Here is a 17,676-nt window from a genome sequence, read left to right as displayed (position 1 = left end):
GAATATGGGATGTAAAATCAAATGTATAGTTAAAGTCTACCATATGAAATATTTTTAAGCTATAAAATACTAGTATTACAATGTACAAACTTAGTAGGCTTCAAAATTTTGGATATATGCTAAACTTATCTCTACACTTGTTCATGGACAGGCTTTTGTATTTTTAACATTATATTTTGTTTCTTAGAAACTGGTGAAATCATGGCGAGGAAAAAAAAAATTATAAAATTGGAAAAAAATAAAGGTCAAGGAAAACCAAAAGGGAAAAAATTATTCATAGGAATTAGATACCCAAGAGAAAAAAAAATACTCATAGGAATTAGATACCCAAAATACTACTAGCTCTTCTATTCTATTAAATTTGGAATGAAATCTACAGTGAAATATTTAAATGGCTCTTAAACATTCTGGTATTATAGAAGAGAAAATTGTGGCACCTAACTAGTAAAGCAAAAAAAATAATTGTAGATCAAATTACCACTGAAAAACAGAAGTGTCAATTCTAGAAATAAAAAGTCGTGTTTATATCACCGATTGTGATATCACAAATGAACAACTCTTGTGTCGTTCTATAAACTCTCCGGATTTGTTAAAATTTCTCTGGATTTTCACAGAAAATTAGATTTTACACGAGCTGTCACGTTGTCATGACGTCAATGACTGCAGTCGTCGTTAGAGAAAACACCTATAGAGGACAGCTGGGATCATTTCCATTGAGCAGCCGTAAAAAAAAAGTCTTGGTCACCGCATTTAAGCAACTGGCAAAGACGTGACTTTGTTTACGTAGCGTTTATCGGCAATAATTTATCAGGGGCATAACCTTGGTTGCTGAAATTCCTGTATAATCGTTATTGTATTCCATTAACAGCCGTGCGGTAAACACAAGATTTTTCGTCAGCAGCTTTGTATTTTGAAGTTGTCTTCAGAAAGAAAATATAAAGCTAAATACCAAGCTTTTAAGAGTTCATATATCCAAGATTATTAATCACTGATGGCATCCACGAAAGGAAACATTTATGTTTTATGAACAGTATATGTAGATTAATTCCTCTATTCTGCTTGGAATTATATTCTGCTTGGGGGGGAATGGAACTTTTTCTTAACTAATTTTTTTTTTTTTTGTGATAGAGTCTATAAGTGCCGGGGGGGGGGGGGGGGTACCCCCCTTCGGGAGAATCTCCGGATTCCAAAAATAATTCCATAATTTCCTGCATATAATCCACACAGATAAAGTACCTAAAATAATTACTTTATCTAAATATCATCTTATAATCAATATATTTAAACTTCTGGGTGACAAATTTTATCATTCATTATGAAGAGGTTGAATTAAAAACATTTTTAATTTAGCCACTTAAAAAACTTCAAACACAAAAAAATTTCAGATTATTTTCAAATGGGTAATTAACATGTAATACATGCAGAAAATTATGGCCATTGAAAAAAAATAATTTTTTTCTCTAAACTGCAGTAAGCAAAAAACATTTTTGACAACTATGAACTTTTATGACATTGATAGGCACTTGCTAACTATTTATTTGCTATATTTGTTCAGAAAATTGAACATTGTCATTGGGGCTTTTTTTCAAGTCTTATTTATGACAAAAGAATGATGGGGGGGGGGGAAAGAAGATACAAATCATGACATACACAGAAAACAGAAATGCAAATAAATTTTGAAATTGAAAAATTCCATACAAAACACCAACAGAAGAACTTATACACATAACTTTCACACTGATTCCTTTTCTTTTTCAATCAGTCATGCTTCCATGGAAACGTCGGAAGAATGTAAATCAGGAAAAAAAGACTGGACATTTCCAGGTAGTGTCCTGCAAGAAATAAAACTTTTTTTATAAAACTCAAACAAATCTTATTTTGAATTGATATATATATATATATATATATATGTGTGTGTATGCTTGGTTTTGATAATGCTTTGGTTTTTACAACACTGTCAACCATGCTTGATTTCCCATTTTAAAAATGATGAGATTGAAACCCAAGCATTTATCCAGAGCCCTTAGGAACAACTTCGGCCAATAGGGAAAACAGACTGGCTCAACAGACCAATCCCGACGAGGCAGTGCGACTCAAGTAAGAAGGCATAAGTAGTAGCCTTTTGCCTGCTGTAATGTAAAATTTGTTGAAAATGTTCACCACTCGTGCGAACGAAGCTTCGAAAGACGAAAAAAACTGTATTTCATGTCAGCCAAAAAACCCGAAAACTTTTAAGCTAAATTCTAATATACTAGTAATCTTTTTAATTTAGACTAATCAGAGCAACTGTTAGAATAGTTAGCTTCTCTTCAGAGCAGAACTATTACACATTTATTTTACATACACTTGAAATCATGAAATTTGATTTTAGTGTTTTAATTCTTCATGAGTAGTTCATGATATAAGGTAATCTCAAACACAAGACCCACTTTGACTTGACGGGAGCCCTGGGCAGGCAAAGTAAACATTAGAATACCTCAACCTCGGAAATAATGTTGGGTTTTTCAACAAAGATATTTTGTTTAAATTTGAAGTCCTAAATCCTAGAGCCCATAGGCGTACGTAGAATTTTCTAGAGGGGTGTTTTAATTTTTTTTCCTTCAGAAGTTACATTTTTCCCCGACAAAATAACACTATAATCTTGTCTCATGGGTGGGGGGTTAGAACCCCCCCCCCACACACACACACATGTAGGCCAATAGTAGGGTCCGCGGAGAAATCAGGTCTAGCTCGAATAGTCCCTAACATTTCAAAAACCTTAGTCGGCAAATAGACTTCCCAGTGTAACTTTCGTTACTTAAACTGTTCCATTTCGGTGCATAGGCTTTTATGGTGACTTTTAAGCATATCACAATGCTGCTAACCTGTTAACAAAGCTTTTTTTTTTAATGGGAGCCTTAAAAATAATCTGTTCCTCTCTCGCAAACTTTTTCATAGTGACGAATTAACCGAGGGTTTAATAACATTATCTATGAAATCTGGATGGGCCTGAAGAAAAAAACGACGGCTTAACCAGAGTGATGGCTTATTAGGGTGATGACTTAATGAGGTTTTACTGTATGTACAATTTGAAAATAAGAACACATTGATATAAACAAGCTATAGTCAACAGACCTAGAAGAAGAACAATAAGGAATTTGTGCTTGCACTGAGACTGGACAGTCATATATTGACAGCGGTCACAGTTCTTTTTCATAGATAGTAAGGAATTTTGTAATGTACAATGCATTTTTATAACACTGAATAACAGTCACAAAAGTTTCAGAAATCTGGAAGCTTTTTTGAATACACATGACATGGAAGTTTTAATCTGCTTTAAGCATAAGCCTTTTTCACTGAAAAAAAATAATGCTTGCAAACAAAGTGTGATTAAATAACGTGTGTCACAATCAGCTCTTCCTATACATTTTATTTTGTGTACAGTCATACCCTGACTTACAATAGTAGTTCGTTCCAAGATCAAAAATATGTTCCAGCAACTGTTAAAGTAAGGCAAAAATTATAAGTTTCCTGTGAAATCTAATGACCATTATCTATTGTGTTTAATGATGACATCTATAATGCTCAACAAGAGCCAAGCATGGAAAAATTAGTTATCACAGCTGAAATTGTGTTTTTTGGGTGGGGGAAAGAAAGACCAAATCTGCAGTGATTTAAAATATATTTCGTGGGGGAAAAAAGTTGAACATGACAAATATATGACATGAATATTTGTATTCATAGTAATAATAATTGTAATGTAACTTATACAAGTATCCCTATTGTATCTAAAAAATTGACGCAAATAAAAGCTTAGCAATCATATGTCATACATGATTTGGTGCCACATGGTAATTACTATTTGGAAGTACAGTAGACCCTTCCAGCACATAATACAAAATCCATAGAGGAATATGGATGAAGCACATGTGTGGTTTAGTAGCACATACACTCATGAGTTAGTTTGGTCCATCTAATAATCCAGCATCTTCATGTGTGGAAAAGTAAACCATGTTACTGTGTCTAAGGCGCGACTTTGATGAAGTCCCTGGGTGAAGCAGAAATTGTGGGGCTTCCCTGCAACCAAGGTCAAACATGTTTTATTAGCCAATGAATATATGTTGTTTAAATTTTCAAAACCTCAAAATCACGTCCTGAAAGTCCCACCTGTACATGCGAAAATCAGGCCTTATTCTTGTCAATGCACAGAAGTGTACACAATTTAAAGGTTTTTTTATGCCTTCCAGTAATACAAATACAAAGGCCATAACAGGCAAAATACCCAACGTGGCTGAAAAAAGATGCTCATAAAAAATATAATGTAGAATGTATATCAAAAATACAGCAAAATACATACAATCGGGCATAACCCTGGACTGATACATGCTGGATTACTGAGTCTACTGTATTATCATTACTTTTCAACGTTTTTAAAAAAATTAAAAACAAATTTCTTAAAATTAAAAAAAACAAACTTTAATGTTTTGAATTGAAAGCTCACCCATGCAGGAAGGCTTGTGAAAAAGATGGGTGGTTGTTATTTTCTTGCATACTAGATGATAATGGTGCAACTGATGAAGCAGAGTTATTTGAATCATGATCGGGCTGATGAGACGATAGACCATCTTCCTTATTATTTGACTCCATGATATCTCCAATGCATCCATTCGGTGGCTTCCAGAGGACTACTGCCATCGTAGGTCGCTCACTGCAATGATTATTACCTTCACTGACTGAATAGTGAATTACTATTAAACGTGCTTAAGATTCCCTTATGCCAAATTTTGCAATATAAAAATTTTTTTAAAAGACATACGTACATGCGGTTCAACAAAGTTTTGGCAAACAGTTTCTCAGGTTCTACAAGACTTTTGACTTCAGGTGACAATATTAAAGTGCGATTGTATAACGCAATATTTTTAGATAAATCAGATGGTTGTGATAACCTGGAGGGAAATACAGAGAGAAAAACAGGGCTTAAATTAGATGTTGAGAAAGTACACGAAAGGGATAACTTACATACCTACAGGATAAACTATTAGTGTTCATAAGACCAAAAATAGATTTATATCTGATTTTATATAGATTTATACAGGGGCGTAGCCAGAAAGGGGGGGGGGACCAAAGTGACAGAACAATGGATTTGGCCGTCATTTTCTCACATTTCAGGGGGGGGGCAGACCCCCCCCCCCCTCGCTACGCCCTTGGATTTATATTCATGAACTAATAGAAGAGACATCCCTACATGAAATATCATGAGAAAATTTATAACTTCAAAAAATAAGAAAGTCATGTGCCATCTTTAAATGTTTTTATTACACGTTAAATGATTGAATTCACATAAAAATACAAATACAAAATCAGAGGCCACAACAGGCAAATTGCCCAACAAAGGGACTGGAGAAAAAATAAGAAAAATCAATATTAATATTGGAAAAAAAGCCCATAAAATGGACAGCAGTCTGTCCAGACTGTTTTTGTGAAAATTTTCTTTATATTTGTGAAAAGTTCATTAAACTTGTCAAAAATGAGTAATTTTGTGGAAAGGAGATAATCTACTTAATTTATCACAAAAAGAAATGAAACACCAAATTTATGGTTTCATTAATATGTCAATTTGTGAAGGGTTAATTTTTCAAATCTGGAACTTTGTGAAGGATCCAGAAAACAGACACAAATTTTGCTTGGACAGGCCTCTGATGGTTGTCATTGCCTAAATGCGTCAACCCAATAACAATAAACCATAGGGAAAAAAATCTAAAATAAGATCACAAAGCAAAGATAATGTCTAGAATAATGAGAGAAAAGTATTGAAGTTGAACACTAATGTTAACACTGACATTGAATCCAGTTCTGTCAAGGTCTTGGCGGTCTTCAGAGGTTTCGATGCGTCACAAGTAGGCCCAAAGGGAGAATTCTGAAGAGGAACAGTATAATTGTTACTGATATGCATCTCCTGCATTCGAGCAGCCATCTTTTCTTCAGTAATATATTGCTTTTGAGATATGCTGCAAAACACGTAAAACTTTGAAATATTCATTACTCATGAATTTCACTTAGAAATGTAAGAAGCAATTATGCTGTGCAATGATGCTTTTTGACAACATTTCATGAATTGCTCTAACAAGTTTCTAGGTGCTCTAATTTTTTCAAACAGTGTGCATTTTTCTTATTGCAATACTTGTACCATAATTTCACACAATTATGATTCAACATAACACCATTTCCTAGATTTATCACCATAACTTCAGTATTCAAGCTATTCAAACATTTTCTTTTTGCTGATATTGCTAGTAAAAAGATCAAGCTTTATTTTATATAAATCTTATTTGACACTTTTTTATTCCTTATGTAGCTCAAATATGTATTTTTTAAAAATTAATTTTTGGACCAGAGTTGTGTTATGAAGTCCCAACTATAGTCCATCGAATATTTTGTGCTATAAATCGCTCACGAACCATAGTTGAGAAAAAACAGATTTTCAGAAGACAGAGGCAAATTGCATATTTATTTTAATGCAACCACTTCTTACAAAAAAAAACAAAAACAATTGGAATTGAACCATGGTCAGAAGTTTAGTTTCATGACGTAACGACTAACTAAGAAGAGATTTTCGAAATTTGACCACTAAGGGAGGGGAGTCGTATGGAGAAATATCACGTGAGCCGAAACTGCAGGAGCAATAAATATGAAATTTGGTCAGTGTTTTTGCATTGTAATGTAGAGATTCACTGAGAAGGGATTTTTCAAAATTCAACACCCTAAGGGAGGGGGGGGGGTTCAAAGGCTATATGAAGCAATCATCACTGAGTCGAAATCGCTGAAGCCATAAATATGAAATTTAGTCAGTATTAAACTTTGTAATGTAGATGCCCGCTAAGATGGGATTCCTGAAAATTCATACCCCAAGGGGGTCATGAGGGGTTCAAATGTTATATGGGGGACACATTAATTACATCAGTGAGTAATTTACAGATTACCAAATCCACGCGAGCAAAGCCACTGGTAACAGCTAGTGGTCCATAAAAATTGTTGGACCATAGTTGAGAGCAAAGTACGATTTTCTATTATTTTTCCTATATATATTTTTATACACATGCAACTGTAAAAATGTTTATTAAACATATGTAAATACTTAATTACCTGTAGCACAGAACATCAATAGCGCAGAACAGCTTGTTGTAGTTACTTGTTGCTGAGACAGTTTGCAGTTGACAAGATAACGTGAAAAACATAACCTCTAACTAACAGCTGATTCACGGGAAAATATCGGACAGAGGGCGTTCTAACCACATGTACATGTTACACTATCTATACTCTTTGTTTTAGTATTTAAATAGCCCACTAGATGTTGTTAGAATTTCGATTATCAATGTTTTAGTGAGCAAAGGTGTTTAGACCATAGTTGTGTGAAATTACGGTACTAAATTGAAAATATCACTCTTAATGACAAGAAATGTTTTTTCTGACATTTTTCATGAGCATATATTTTTGGTAAAACATATGCATTCAATACAGTCTTCCACATTAATTTATCGTGCTCCCCCCCCCCCCCACATTAAACCACCATAAAAAATGTATATCAAAAATATTTACATCAATAACTATTTTGTAAGTTTCAAAAAAGGGTGAACTTTTGAACAAAAATGTGATTTATCAATAGTAAAAAAAAAAAATTAGCTGGGTGCAAGTGTTTCATATTGTCAGTGGCTTTATGGTTTTTGGCAATTTTTATGATTTCACTTTGAGTAGCTTACAAGTTTATTCCCATTGATGTCTAATACATTTTTTTAAATTTAATAACTTGCAATCATAGCCAAACACTGTTTAAATTTTAGGTTTGCTTGATTGTTTCAAATACACAGATAATTAAATAATGTTAAATTATAGAATACAATATAAAAAGTCTCAGAAGTATTTTCAATGCATATTTTTTTGTTTTATTTCTAATACATGTTCCTGATTCTAAAAGCCATGAAATTCTAATCTTTTCAAATGAACATGCACTATTGAAGAATTTTACAAATTTTGTATGTAATTAGTTTAAAATATTCATGGGGGGAAAATAGAATCAATATATACATGATATAGCATAGAAAATGAAGTTAAAATAAAATTAATTTATAGAACGAATTTTTAAAATTACTAAAACTTAGTCGTCTGAGCATTCAACTTTCCAGTGTCCAAGATGGCCCAGATAGGGAGTATCGGTATATTTTAGAAGCATTTATTAATGGCGGAAAAGAAGATGAAAGCTCTGTCAGAGGAAGGAACCAGAAAAACAGGTCCAAGTCCCATGAGAAAGTGAGGAGAAAAAAAGTCAAAACTTAGAAGCTCAAAACTCTGTTTTGAGAAGAAATATTTGAGTGTTAAATTCTTGAAGTACAACCTATGGTCAGTAGCCTATTTAAAGAGAGGGTATGGTTTCTCTCCCCCTTTTTTTAAACTGAACAAACTTTTTGAACTTTGTTTTTGAATAGAACTTACATTATCTTCATTTTTTTTTCATTAACCAGTTAAAAATTTTAATAAATAATCAGCCCTAATTTAAAACAATCACAATAACTGACCAAGTGTTTATTTTTAAATATGGTAAATATCTTAAAAAAAGCTATTTGATTAATTTACTCTTGAGATAAGTCGTCCAACTCCATCCTTCTCTTCAAACGAAGATTTGCACTAGATTTTCCAGCACCTAGATTATTGAGAAGTTCCCACTGAGTAGCAGTCTTTGATGTACATGGATCTAATGGAACTGGAGCCGAAAATCTAACGATAGATGAATCTGCATTAGAGCTGTTGTTCTCTGGCATCCAAGGCATAAGGGTAGGTACAGTGTGAGCCCATGAGGCTGTAGCTGTTGTGCTGTACAATGATGTTGACACAGGAGTAGAATTCTCAACATTCACAGCCCACTGGTTTCCACACGATACTGGAATACTGCATATTAAAAGAAACATGAATGAATGAAATTTAAAGGCGAACAGTGTTAACTCACAACCACAATTGCCCCCCCCCCCACAACCTATTTTGACTTGCTTCGTGTGAGTCCAAGATTCCTATTATCAAAGCATTTTTTTTTAATGTTTATTATTTCACCATGGTATGCTCAGTTCAAACATGTAAAATGACATAGTAAAACCAAGATTTAAGAACAAAAAATAAATAAAATCACTTCGGAAACACATCCCAATGTACTGTGATCCAAATGTGAATTTCCAGATGAATATGATAAATAAATAAATCATCAATTTGAAAATTATATTGGGACTCGACTTGATGTAAGATAAACTTAACGCAAACCATGATTAATGAAATAAGTTGTCACAAACGTAAAATCATTTATATCTATACTTCGTATATTGTCTGTTAGTTTGCAGATCAAAAAGCAAACTTGGATGCATTGCTACATCTGGCCAGTTACAAAGTCAACAAACAACTTCTCGGCTGCAATTCAGTGACAATTTCTGTTACAATACAAATTTACCTGATCCCAATTTTCAAATAAACGACACATATTATACAACATTTACTTATTTACTTTATGTATATAGATATTTTTACCCATATGTGCTGCCGTTTCATAGACACAACTATCCATGCATTATATGTATAATTTGAACTTGAAAATTAACCACAAAAATACAATAAATCATGAACATTCAAAGCGAAATCACTGGGGAACTGAATATATTTCACAGATCAGCAAAATTTTTACAAAACTTATGCTGGGCCATAACTCTTTTTTTTCGGGGGGGGGCGCATAAACATGATTTGCCACCCCCAAGCTCCCACTGTAAAATTCAATAATTTTAGAACAGTGTTCATGTTCTATCTTAAAATTTACAGTGCCAGGGCACTTGCACCCTTTGCCCTATCCCCTATATATATAATTCAGGCCCTGTATTTCTAAATCTGTTACTAAAATGTTAATACAAAATGTCTCTAACCCCTCTGACTACTAATGAGACATAGCCTACATGTCCTACTAAGATGTCAAAATTTACTACAGTGACAAAAAGTTTTTCAAACTAATTGTAACATATCCCAGTCTTAGATCCAGACCAGCTGCTTATGTTTTATCTTTAGCTATGCAGATGGCTATGCAGTTACCTCGCTCAAAAACTACTTTCCTTCTGAAAGTCATTATTTGTCCAAGACTCTTGCTTGAACATCTCTGCTCGCTAAAATTTTGGTCTTATGTTCAAACTGCTGGAATGATGTTTGACTCAACAAGAAATACACTAGAAACATCTGAAGAAAGCCTGGCTGTGGCCATTCATCAACAACTGTTAAAACTCTTTTGAATGTTGGGAATTTCCTTCCATTAATTGAAAAGTTGTGTCACTGAACGTGTACACAAATGAACAAAGAAAAAACTAGGAGTTGTGCAATGTTAGCTTATGCGAGGAATGCATAAAACATGAATATCTATATTATCTAGAATATAAAATTTTCCAAACTACCAAGTATATATGTAGTAAGTTTTTTGCCACTAGTGGGCATATGTATCCTATCACTGAAACATGTGTCCCAGCTTTAGTTCAGATACCACTTGTTGAAAAAATTACAAATGTTGAATGTTATATTTGTGGCCAAATATTATTTTGTTCATTTTCATAATAAATGAGAACAAAAATTAAAAATTTGTAGTCAAAGGGCTAATAACACATCACTAACTAATGACTGTGAATCAATGACAAATGCTAAGTAGCAGCACACATCATCAATCATCGTTTTCATATAGTAGTAAATATCAATCCAAACCTTTTTGGTTTAACCAATCTGAAAAAAAAATTAGCATGAGCTAAGTTTTTTTGGACCCAAGAATACTTTTCCTGAGAATGGTTCTGAAAATGGCTTGAATTTTTTCCAGAGCTTGTTTAAGCCTTTCCATGTTACTATTAAAAATTCCAAAATTTTCATAAAATTATCCTCAAATTCCATTTCACTGATCATGCATAGGAAAATTTAGTGGATTTGGTTGAGATTTCCCCAATGGGATAAGTCAAGTGGAAGAGTATTGGCATTCATTCAGGAGTGACTTGGCTAGTGAGATTTATCAAGTCCTTCTTTTAACACTAGAACCGCGGAGTGGGTCAATTTGACCCAAATCAAACTTTGTTTTCATTTATCTCAAAAACTTACCGCAGATGTTAAACAAATTTCGTGACTTTTCATGATATCATATGAATATTAATTCACGAAAATGTCATTATATTCCCATTTTGTGTTCTAGAGCTATAAGCACTTATACCTAGAACTGCGGTTTGGGTCATTTTGACCCAACGTACTATTCTATAGGAAAAAAGGGGTGTATAATTTTCTTGGAAGTGGGTACCCTTTCTAAAAAGTATTTGTAAATGAAGATAGTGAAGAATAAAGGTCTTTCAAGGTCAAGGCCAATTCATTGTCAGAGCAGATTATCTTTTTTCAATGGGGGAATGGCAAGTAGATCTAAATATTTTTTTTTTCCTTTGTAAACTTGAATACCTGGAATTCTGACAAGACTCAAAAAAAATTTTGGGGGAGTAAAAGTTTAACTCTAGAAAATACGTGTAGTTGAAATTTCTGTAGGCAAACGATGTCACAGAAAAAGAATAAAATTCTGGCCTGCATCAAATACGTTTTGAATGGATTTCCAAATCTTGGGAAGTATCAGCGTCCAACGAATCTCTCTTTCAGAGCACATCGTGATGCAACTGATCAAGTCATTTGAGAACAAGGGCAGAAATGGCTCAACCGACACTTTTTTTTTCACTACACTGAAGCTGGCTCAAATGCTATAAGCCAAAAAATAGAGCTTAGTAGAGACAGTGAGACAAAATCGAAGAGCAATATTATCTGATGCAATAAATATAGTGAAACTACAGTTGTATAGAACAATGATGCCACAATTACAATTTATCAAGGAAAGAACAATATAAGTTTTTCATTACTCAGCCCGCTTCATCTGGCAGTCGATATTGGCAGTAGTAGCCCCAAAATGCTTCCACACACACAGAAACTATTTCACACTGCAATTCAGCAAAGTGTTACGATCGCAGTTGTAGCGATCAAATGCCCAGAAAATTTTCGGTGAAGGTGCAATATCACAGACGTTTTCTACAACATCCTGGACCTGACTATAAACATATTCCTATATTTTGCATAGCGCAGTACAGAAGGCCAGAATTAGTTTTTGGAAAGCAGTTCCTCTAAAATCTTATTGAAGAGCTGCGTTCATCATACGTGTTGCCCTTGCGCAAAAGTGTAAATTAATTAATTAATTATTAATAGTAATAAATAAAAATAAACTATCTGATGTGTCAGGTAACATAAAAATGTGGAAACAAAACAGTTAATTTTTGCATGGGATGTGCAACTTCAACATGCGATGAATGTGCAAGAATAATATAAAAAAAATTTGCTCTACTGCTCATCATAAATTCCACTTATCAGTAAGAAATCAATACTTATTTGACAGAATCATATTATAGACTTTCTCATATTCAATTTGACACGCTTATTTTACATCTTTGTCCTATTATAAGATTACTGAAAAATGTTTTTGGACTGAATATAGTAAATAATACAAATACAACGCCACAACAGGCAAATTGCCCAACGAGGTGGCTGACTTAAGAACATCATGGATCCCCAAGCCATTTTTTGGAGGCCCTACCTACTACTGCTACACCCCCCCCCCTGCGAAACCCCCCAACGAATCGGTACATGTGGGAGTGTACGTGTAGTGAAACCTGACGTGAAATTTTTGTTGTTTCTCTGTAATTCTTGTTATGTGTGTAGTGCTGCCATCTGCCACTAGTTTTTCTAACTATGAGTGAAGTGTTATGATTGAATGATTTATCGTTGTAGGACTGTTGCTCTCTGTGGCGAGACATTTTAACGGGGAGATCGGCTCGCATTTGCCCTTGAAGTTGGGAACCACAGAAAACGTATACTAAATCTTATTTTTACTGAATTACATCATTTTTTAGCTAATTTTGAAGACCATTATATATTCATAAAAAATATAGCTTTCCATTATAAATACGCAATTAAACAACATTGAATAACAGTAAGGAAAAACCCAGGAACCAAAAATGATTTACTTTCTTTTCGCTATGAAATACTGTTTTTTCACAGTTTGGGTCAATTTGACCCAGTCCGCGGTTCTAGGTATACCGAAAGTGCTGCGGTTCTAGTGTTAAATAATCACTGGCGGGGGAGGGGACAGAAAGGGCGTCTCAACAGCATCATGGGCCTGTAGAAGGAATATGGTGGTTGAAGCCAAACACTTCCTTTACAATTCATAGATAATTAACATTTATTATAAAATTAAATTTGCAGAACCTACAAGAATGAGCAGGCCGCGTGACTGTCTGGCTTGAGCCCCCAAATGCAAGTTCAGTTCCTCCATCGTGCACGCACGCTCTTTTCCCTATTATGCCGAAAGTGCCATCCAGTGGTGGATGCTGTTGCCACAGGCCCCTGGGCCAAGTGATTTCTCTGAAGCCCTACCAGGCAAATGTACGTGCTTGCTCTCGAAAATTTGAACCAGATCTCATCTACATGAGCCCCTCTGCCTTTTGAAGCTCTCAGCCATGCTAAGGTAAGCCCATGAGTTAAGATGGCACTGACGAGAGTGTGTTCCATTTTCTTTTGCACAACTGTAGTTTTCTAACACAACTCTTTCTTGTTTTGTAGTAAGTTACATTGTGACATCATATGCAAATTAATCTGTAAATCACTCAAAAGCAACACATAGCGTTAAAACAAGCCCCAAGCCAAGCTGCTACCCTCAATTGCTATCATTTCTGTCTCATAACTTTGATATGAAAAAACATGAACTCATACTAATGATAGTCCTGCATTTTTTTCCAAATTTTCCTTTTATCACTATATACTCCTGATCGGTAACTTATGAAATTTTATTTGGAATCATTTCTTTAACAAATGCGACAATACAACACACAATTGCCTGCTTGTGATATAAAATTGAACAAAAAAATATGATACTTACTTAGTGTTTTGAAGAGCAAACTGATAATTTGAAGGTGAATAAAGGAAATTTTGCTGCATTTTAAACCCCTAGGCAAATATATATCCTCCCTTTCACTTCATGAAATGATGATTCCTAAAGAAAAAGAATGAGTTTTGAGTCAACAGTTGAATTTGGGGTATTGTATTGCATTTTGATAATCATATAGGCCTATTTACTACATATTTATTTTTGTCATTCAGGATTCTGCATGAACCAACAGATAATAAACAGGCTATTACTACCATTCTTTCAAAAAGTGGTAAATCTTCAGGTGGTGCATAGGCAAATTCCCAATATACAGTATAGCATTTTGTCTCCAAATTTTTTTAAGCATCGAAACAGCACTATGTTGCCAACATAATTCTTCCAGGTCCTGACATGTAGATGGCGCCACTGCTCCGGATTTTCTTTTCCAGCTTATCGTTGCTATTTCGTTTTGCTTATCTATTTTGTTCAAAGTTTGTTTTGCTTTTTCCATTTTACCAGGGCATTTCCTGTTTTTTTCCCACGTTATGGCTGACCATGTAGATATGTATCTGCACCGGCTACGATTCTAATGGCCAAAAAGAATTATCGACTTCTGTATGAACATGGGCCTGTGTTAATGGGCCTTTTCAATCGTTTTTGCTAATGCTTAGCACCTTGCCATAGCCTTTCTGTTGGTCCGAGGTCGATATTTTCAGGTCCGGGGTAAGGGCCTTTCCTTATCAGCGTGCCAAGCGCGATAATTAAATAACCATTATTGTTATTAATATATATTTAATATGCATAATATTTTTTATTTCCACATATTTTTAATTGTTTTGGAGTATTCTGGCAGCAACCCCTATCACTAAAGCGGGTTTGGCGATAAAAAAAGTCACCAAATCGCGGTATACTGTATATTGAGAATTTACCGGCCCATAAACTGTTCATGCTCATCAGAGAACTCATCTAAAGGCATGATACTCTGACATGACATAATCCCACTTCACATTAGTGACATGGTGAATTCTGATTCATGGGAATTCTGTGACGTGAAAATGACAATTCCGAAATTAAATTCCCTTCAATTTAGAAGTACCTACAGCATGTATGTCTTTCACACCTGTGCCTGATTACTAAAAAAAAAATTTTCAACTCCTCAGAGTACGTTGACCAACTACTTATTTTGGACTAAATAAAAAAACTACTTTTACCACAAAACCCTGGTAGAACCATAGCTTCTACTCATGGCCTAGTCCTGAGTCCTGGGATGATTTCTGTAATTTTTCATTGTTTCACACTGTGAAATCACAATGGGGAGGGGCTGCTGCCAGACATGAAGGGGGAAGGGGGCTATGCTTCTACTATTTCCAACATAGATTGATTTTTAGACTTTGTTTCGGTAGTTTTCATGCCTATAATATTTCACACACATTCGTGACAAAGGTAGTCTTCTACCAACTTAAGGGTTGTGTATTCCAACCACTTCTCCATTTTGTATTTCCACGGAATTCAAGCTAAGGAAGGAAATAATGGGGTGAAAGCAGGCCCACGCTCAAGATAAACATATCCAAGACAGAGAAAGAGCAAAAACACCCTTTCCAGAGCAGGCCCGTCATTTGGGTGGGTTGGGGACCAACAGCTTTAGAAAATACACTATAAATGGTACACGCATAGAAACATTGAATATATGTTCTTTGCCCCCCCCCCCAGGAAAAAGCTGAAATGACAGTCCTGTCCAAGAGTGATAGGCCACGCACACTGCAGCATGCGCGTGGGCCTACTTAACCAAAAAAATAGAATCCTGCTGCCAACTAAATCATTTGACCACTAAACATCACGTAAATGACCCTTATTCTCTGCACACATTTTAAAAGTGTACAAAGTATTTAGAAGACACCAACGAATAAGGCAAATACACAAAAAATAATAAAAGTCCTAATGCATTTCAACACCAATGGGTGCCGTCTTCAGAGGAAAAATTTAACCACTAGTTTCGCTGACCGAGTTTCCCATTTGGGTTGAATACCAAATCTTCACGCTTGGTTGCTCAGCGGGAGAAGTACGTCTGTTCACTTCAAACGTCGTGGTCAGAATGAAGCTGTGAGCCTGCGTGAGATACTAATACAGTGTACAAAATATTTGAAAACTTGAAATTTATTTAACTACTAAATCACTTGACCGGTGTAAATGGGGCCTTTAAGCCGAGTTTTCCTAGAAGTAGGTTTTTGACATATTATGAATTGCAAATCGCTCAGCGCGCTGTCCACTCACCAATAGGAAAAGACAGACCCATATAACGAGAGCTAGGGTTTGAACCCCACCATTGCCACAGTGGTGGTCAGCTGAAATTGGTTTTCTGTAGTTGAACCTTTGAGTGCAAATCAGCCGATTTCCTGGTTAAAAAGTCTTGCCACAGAGAGCAACAAGCCTACAGTGATACAATTATTCAATCATTACACTTCTTTTCATGATTATAAAAATTAATGGCAGGTGGCAGCACCACACATAACAAGCATTACACTGTAACAAACTTCACATCAGGTTCACTACACGTACATTTCAACATGTACCAATTTGCTAGAAGTTCTGCAGAGGAATATGGATGAGGTGCACGTGTGATTTAGTAATAGTATGTCTGTTTCCCCACAAAATGCCTCACGGCAGCACTTTAGGCCAAGTATAATTGACCTACTGCTTCCATAGTCAAATGTATCGTACATTTCACTGATCTTCTCTTCATTTTTGCTGTTTTCTTTCTCATTACCTCGGATCGGAGTACGCAGATGAAAGAAAAACTAATGTGCCATGTTACGAAAACACAAACACATAGCGTGATAAAGTTACACATTTCTGCCGATGCTAAAGGGTCCAGTTCCTGTTCAGTTCACGCTTTGCAAAAAAAACCTGCTCGTAGGAAAACTGGGCTTTACACATACAATTTTCCTGGACAGATCACAGGGCCTCTGGTGAAAAGTGAAAATTATGTTATCATTATAATATTTTGAAAAACATGACTCTTTGACAGAGGCAAATCAACGTGCAGTTGAAAATTCCGGGCCAGTTTTCTTTGTTCGGACGTGGTCCTTCAGAAAGGTTTCATTGCATACAGGCTATTTGAAAATTCTTTTGTTACGCTGACTTGTCAAATGTGTAGGATACAACTTCGCAATACAATCCGGATTCCTATAGGTGTCGCGAAGCCTTGTTTAAGAATTTAAATCGTCCACGAAATAGGTAATTATTGCGGGAATGATTGACTGGTTGAGCAAATGAGCTCCAACCGTACAACCAATTTATTGCTTATAAAATGAATCATAAATAATGAATGGTCTATTGCGTTGAAATATTTTTATTGATTTGAATAGTGAAATCAATTAATGCGAAACATACAAAGCACTCACTAATCATATGGAAAATCCTCTTTCGCGTGTCAAACTTCTGAAGTAGCTATTATTGACACCTGAGAATTTACTAGAACTTAAACAAGCCTTTACTAGACTGTAGAACTCCAAACAAATAATGTCAGTTCAAGTTTTTATACCAAAGGAGGAAAGATTACAGATTTTTATGAAATTATCAATTTTTGAATGAGAAACAAATTATTTGATCAAATAAATAAGGTACTACAAAATCAAAACTTGAATTATTTTATCATGTTTTACTTTTTTTGTCATAATTGTTATAAAGTTTTGTTTCTATAACCG

The 17,676-nt window shown here is 34.8% G+C and overlaps 1 protein-coding gene across 2 annotated transcripts; it reads right to left on the bottom strand.

Moving 5' to 3' along the window:
- Positions 1-1,516: 1,516 nt before the first annotated feature.
- On the bottom strand, positions 1,517-17,511 carry LOC149076585 (uncharacterized). Of its 2 annotated transcripts, none has more exons than XM_089244168.1 (7): positions 17,374-17,511; positions 13,985-14,098; positions 8,608-8,919; positions 5,820-5,987; positions 4,800-4,925; positions 4,481-4,687; positions 1,517-1,832 (listed from the first exon to the last, which is right to left on the bottom strand). In XM_089244168.1, the coding sequence occupies exons 2-7, from the start codon at positions 14,041-14,043 to the stop codon at positions 1,763-1,765; spliced, it is 942 nt and encodes a 313-aa protein (XP_089100294.1). In that variant the 5' UTR covers positions 14,044-14,098; positions 17,374-17,511; the 3' UTR covers positions 1,517-1,762. The 2 variants fall into 2 exon arrangements, with proteins under 2 accessions (XP_089100294.1, XP_089100295.1); XM_089244169.1 differs by having other exon boundaries at positions 17,363-17,489.
- Between the last annotated feature and the right edge of the window lie 165 nt (positions 17,512-17,676).

Source organism: Pholcus phalangioides, unplaced genomic scaffold (genome assembly GCF_987345545.1).
Source record: "Pholcus phalangioides strain wild (caught in Gottingen) unplaced genomic scaffold, Ppha-v1.0 ptg000015l_1, whole genome shotgun sequence".
NCBI classification, from domain to species: Eukaryota; Metazoa; Arthropoda; class Arachnida; order Araneae; family Pholcidae; genus Pholcus; species Pholcus phalangioides.
Note: the sequence above shows the minus strand (reverse complement) of the source record. Positions and strands in the feature narration are given on the sequence as shown.

What these genes read in the sequence shown, in the direction of transcription:
- LOC149076585 (XM_089244168.1), bottom strand. Translation starts at nt 14,043, where the DNA reads ATGCAGCAAAATTTCCTTTATTCACCTTCAAATTATCAGTTTGCTCTT. An exon ending in TTTGCTCTTCAAAACACTAA is followed by an intron (nt 8,920 to 13,984) that starts GTAAGTATCATA and finishes TTTAATATGCAG; the next exon opens with TATTCCAGTATCGTGTGGAA. An exon ending in TTGGACGACTTATCTCAAGA is followed by an intron (nt 5,988 to 8,607) that starts GTAAATTAATCA and finishes CGTGTTTTGCAG; the next exon opens with CATATCTCAAAAGCAATATA.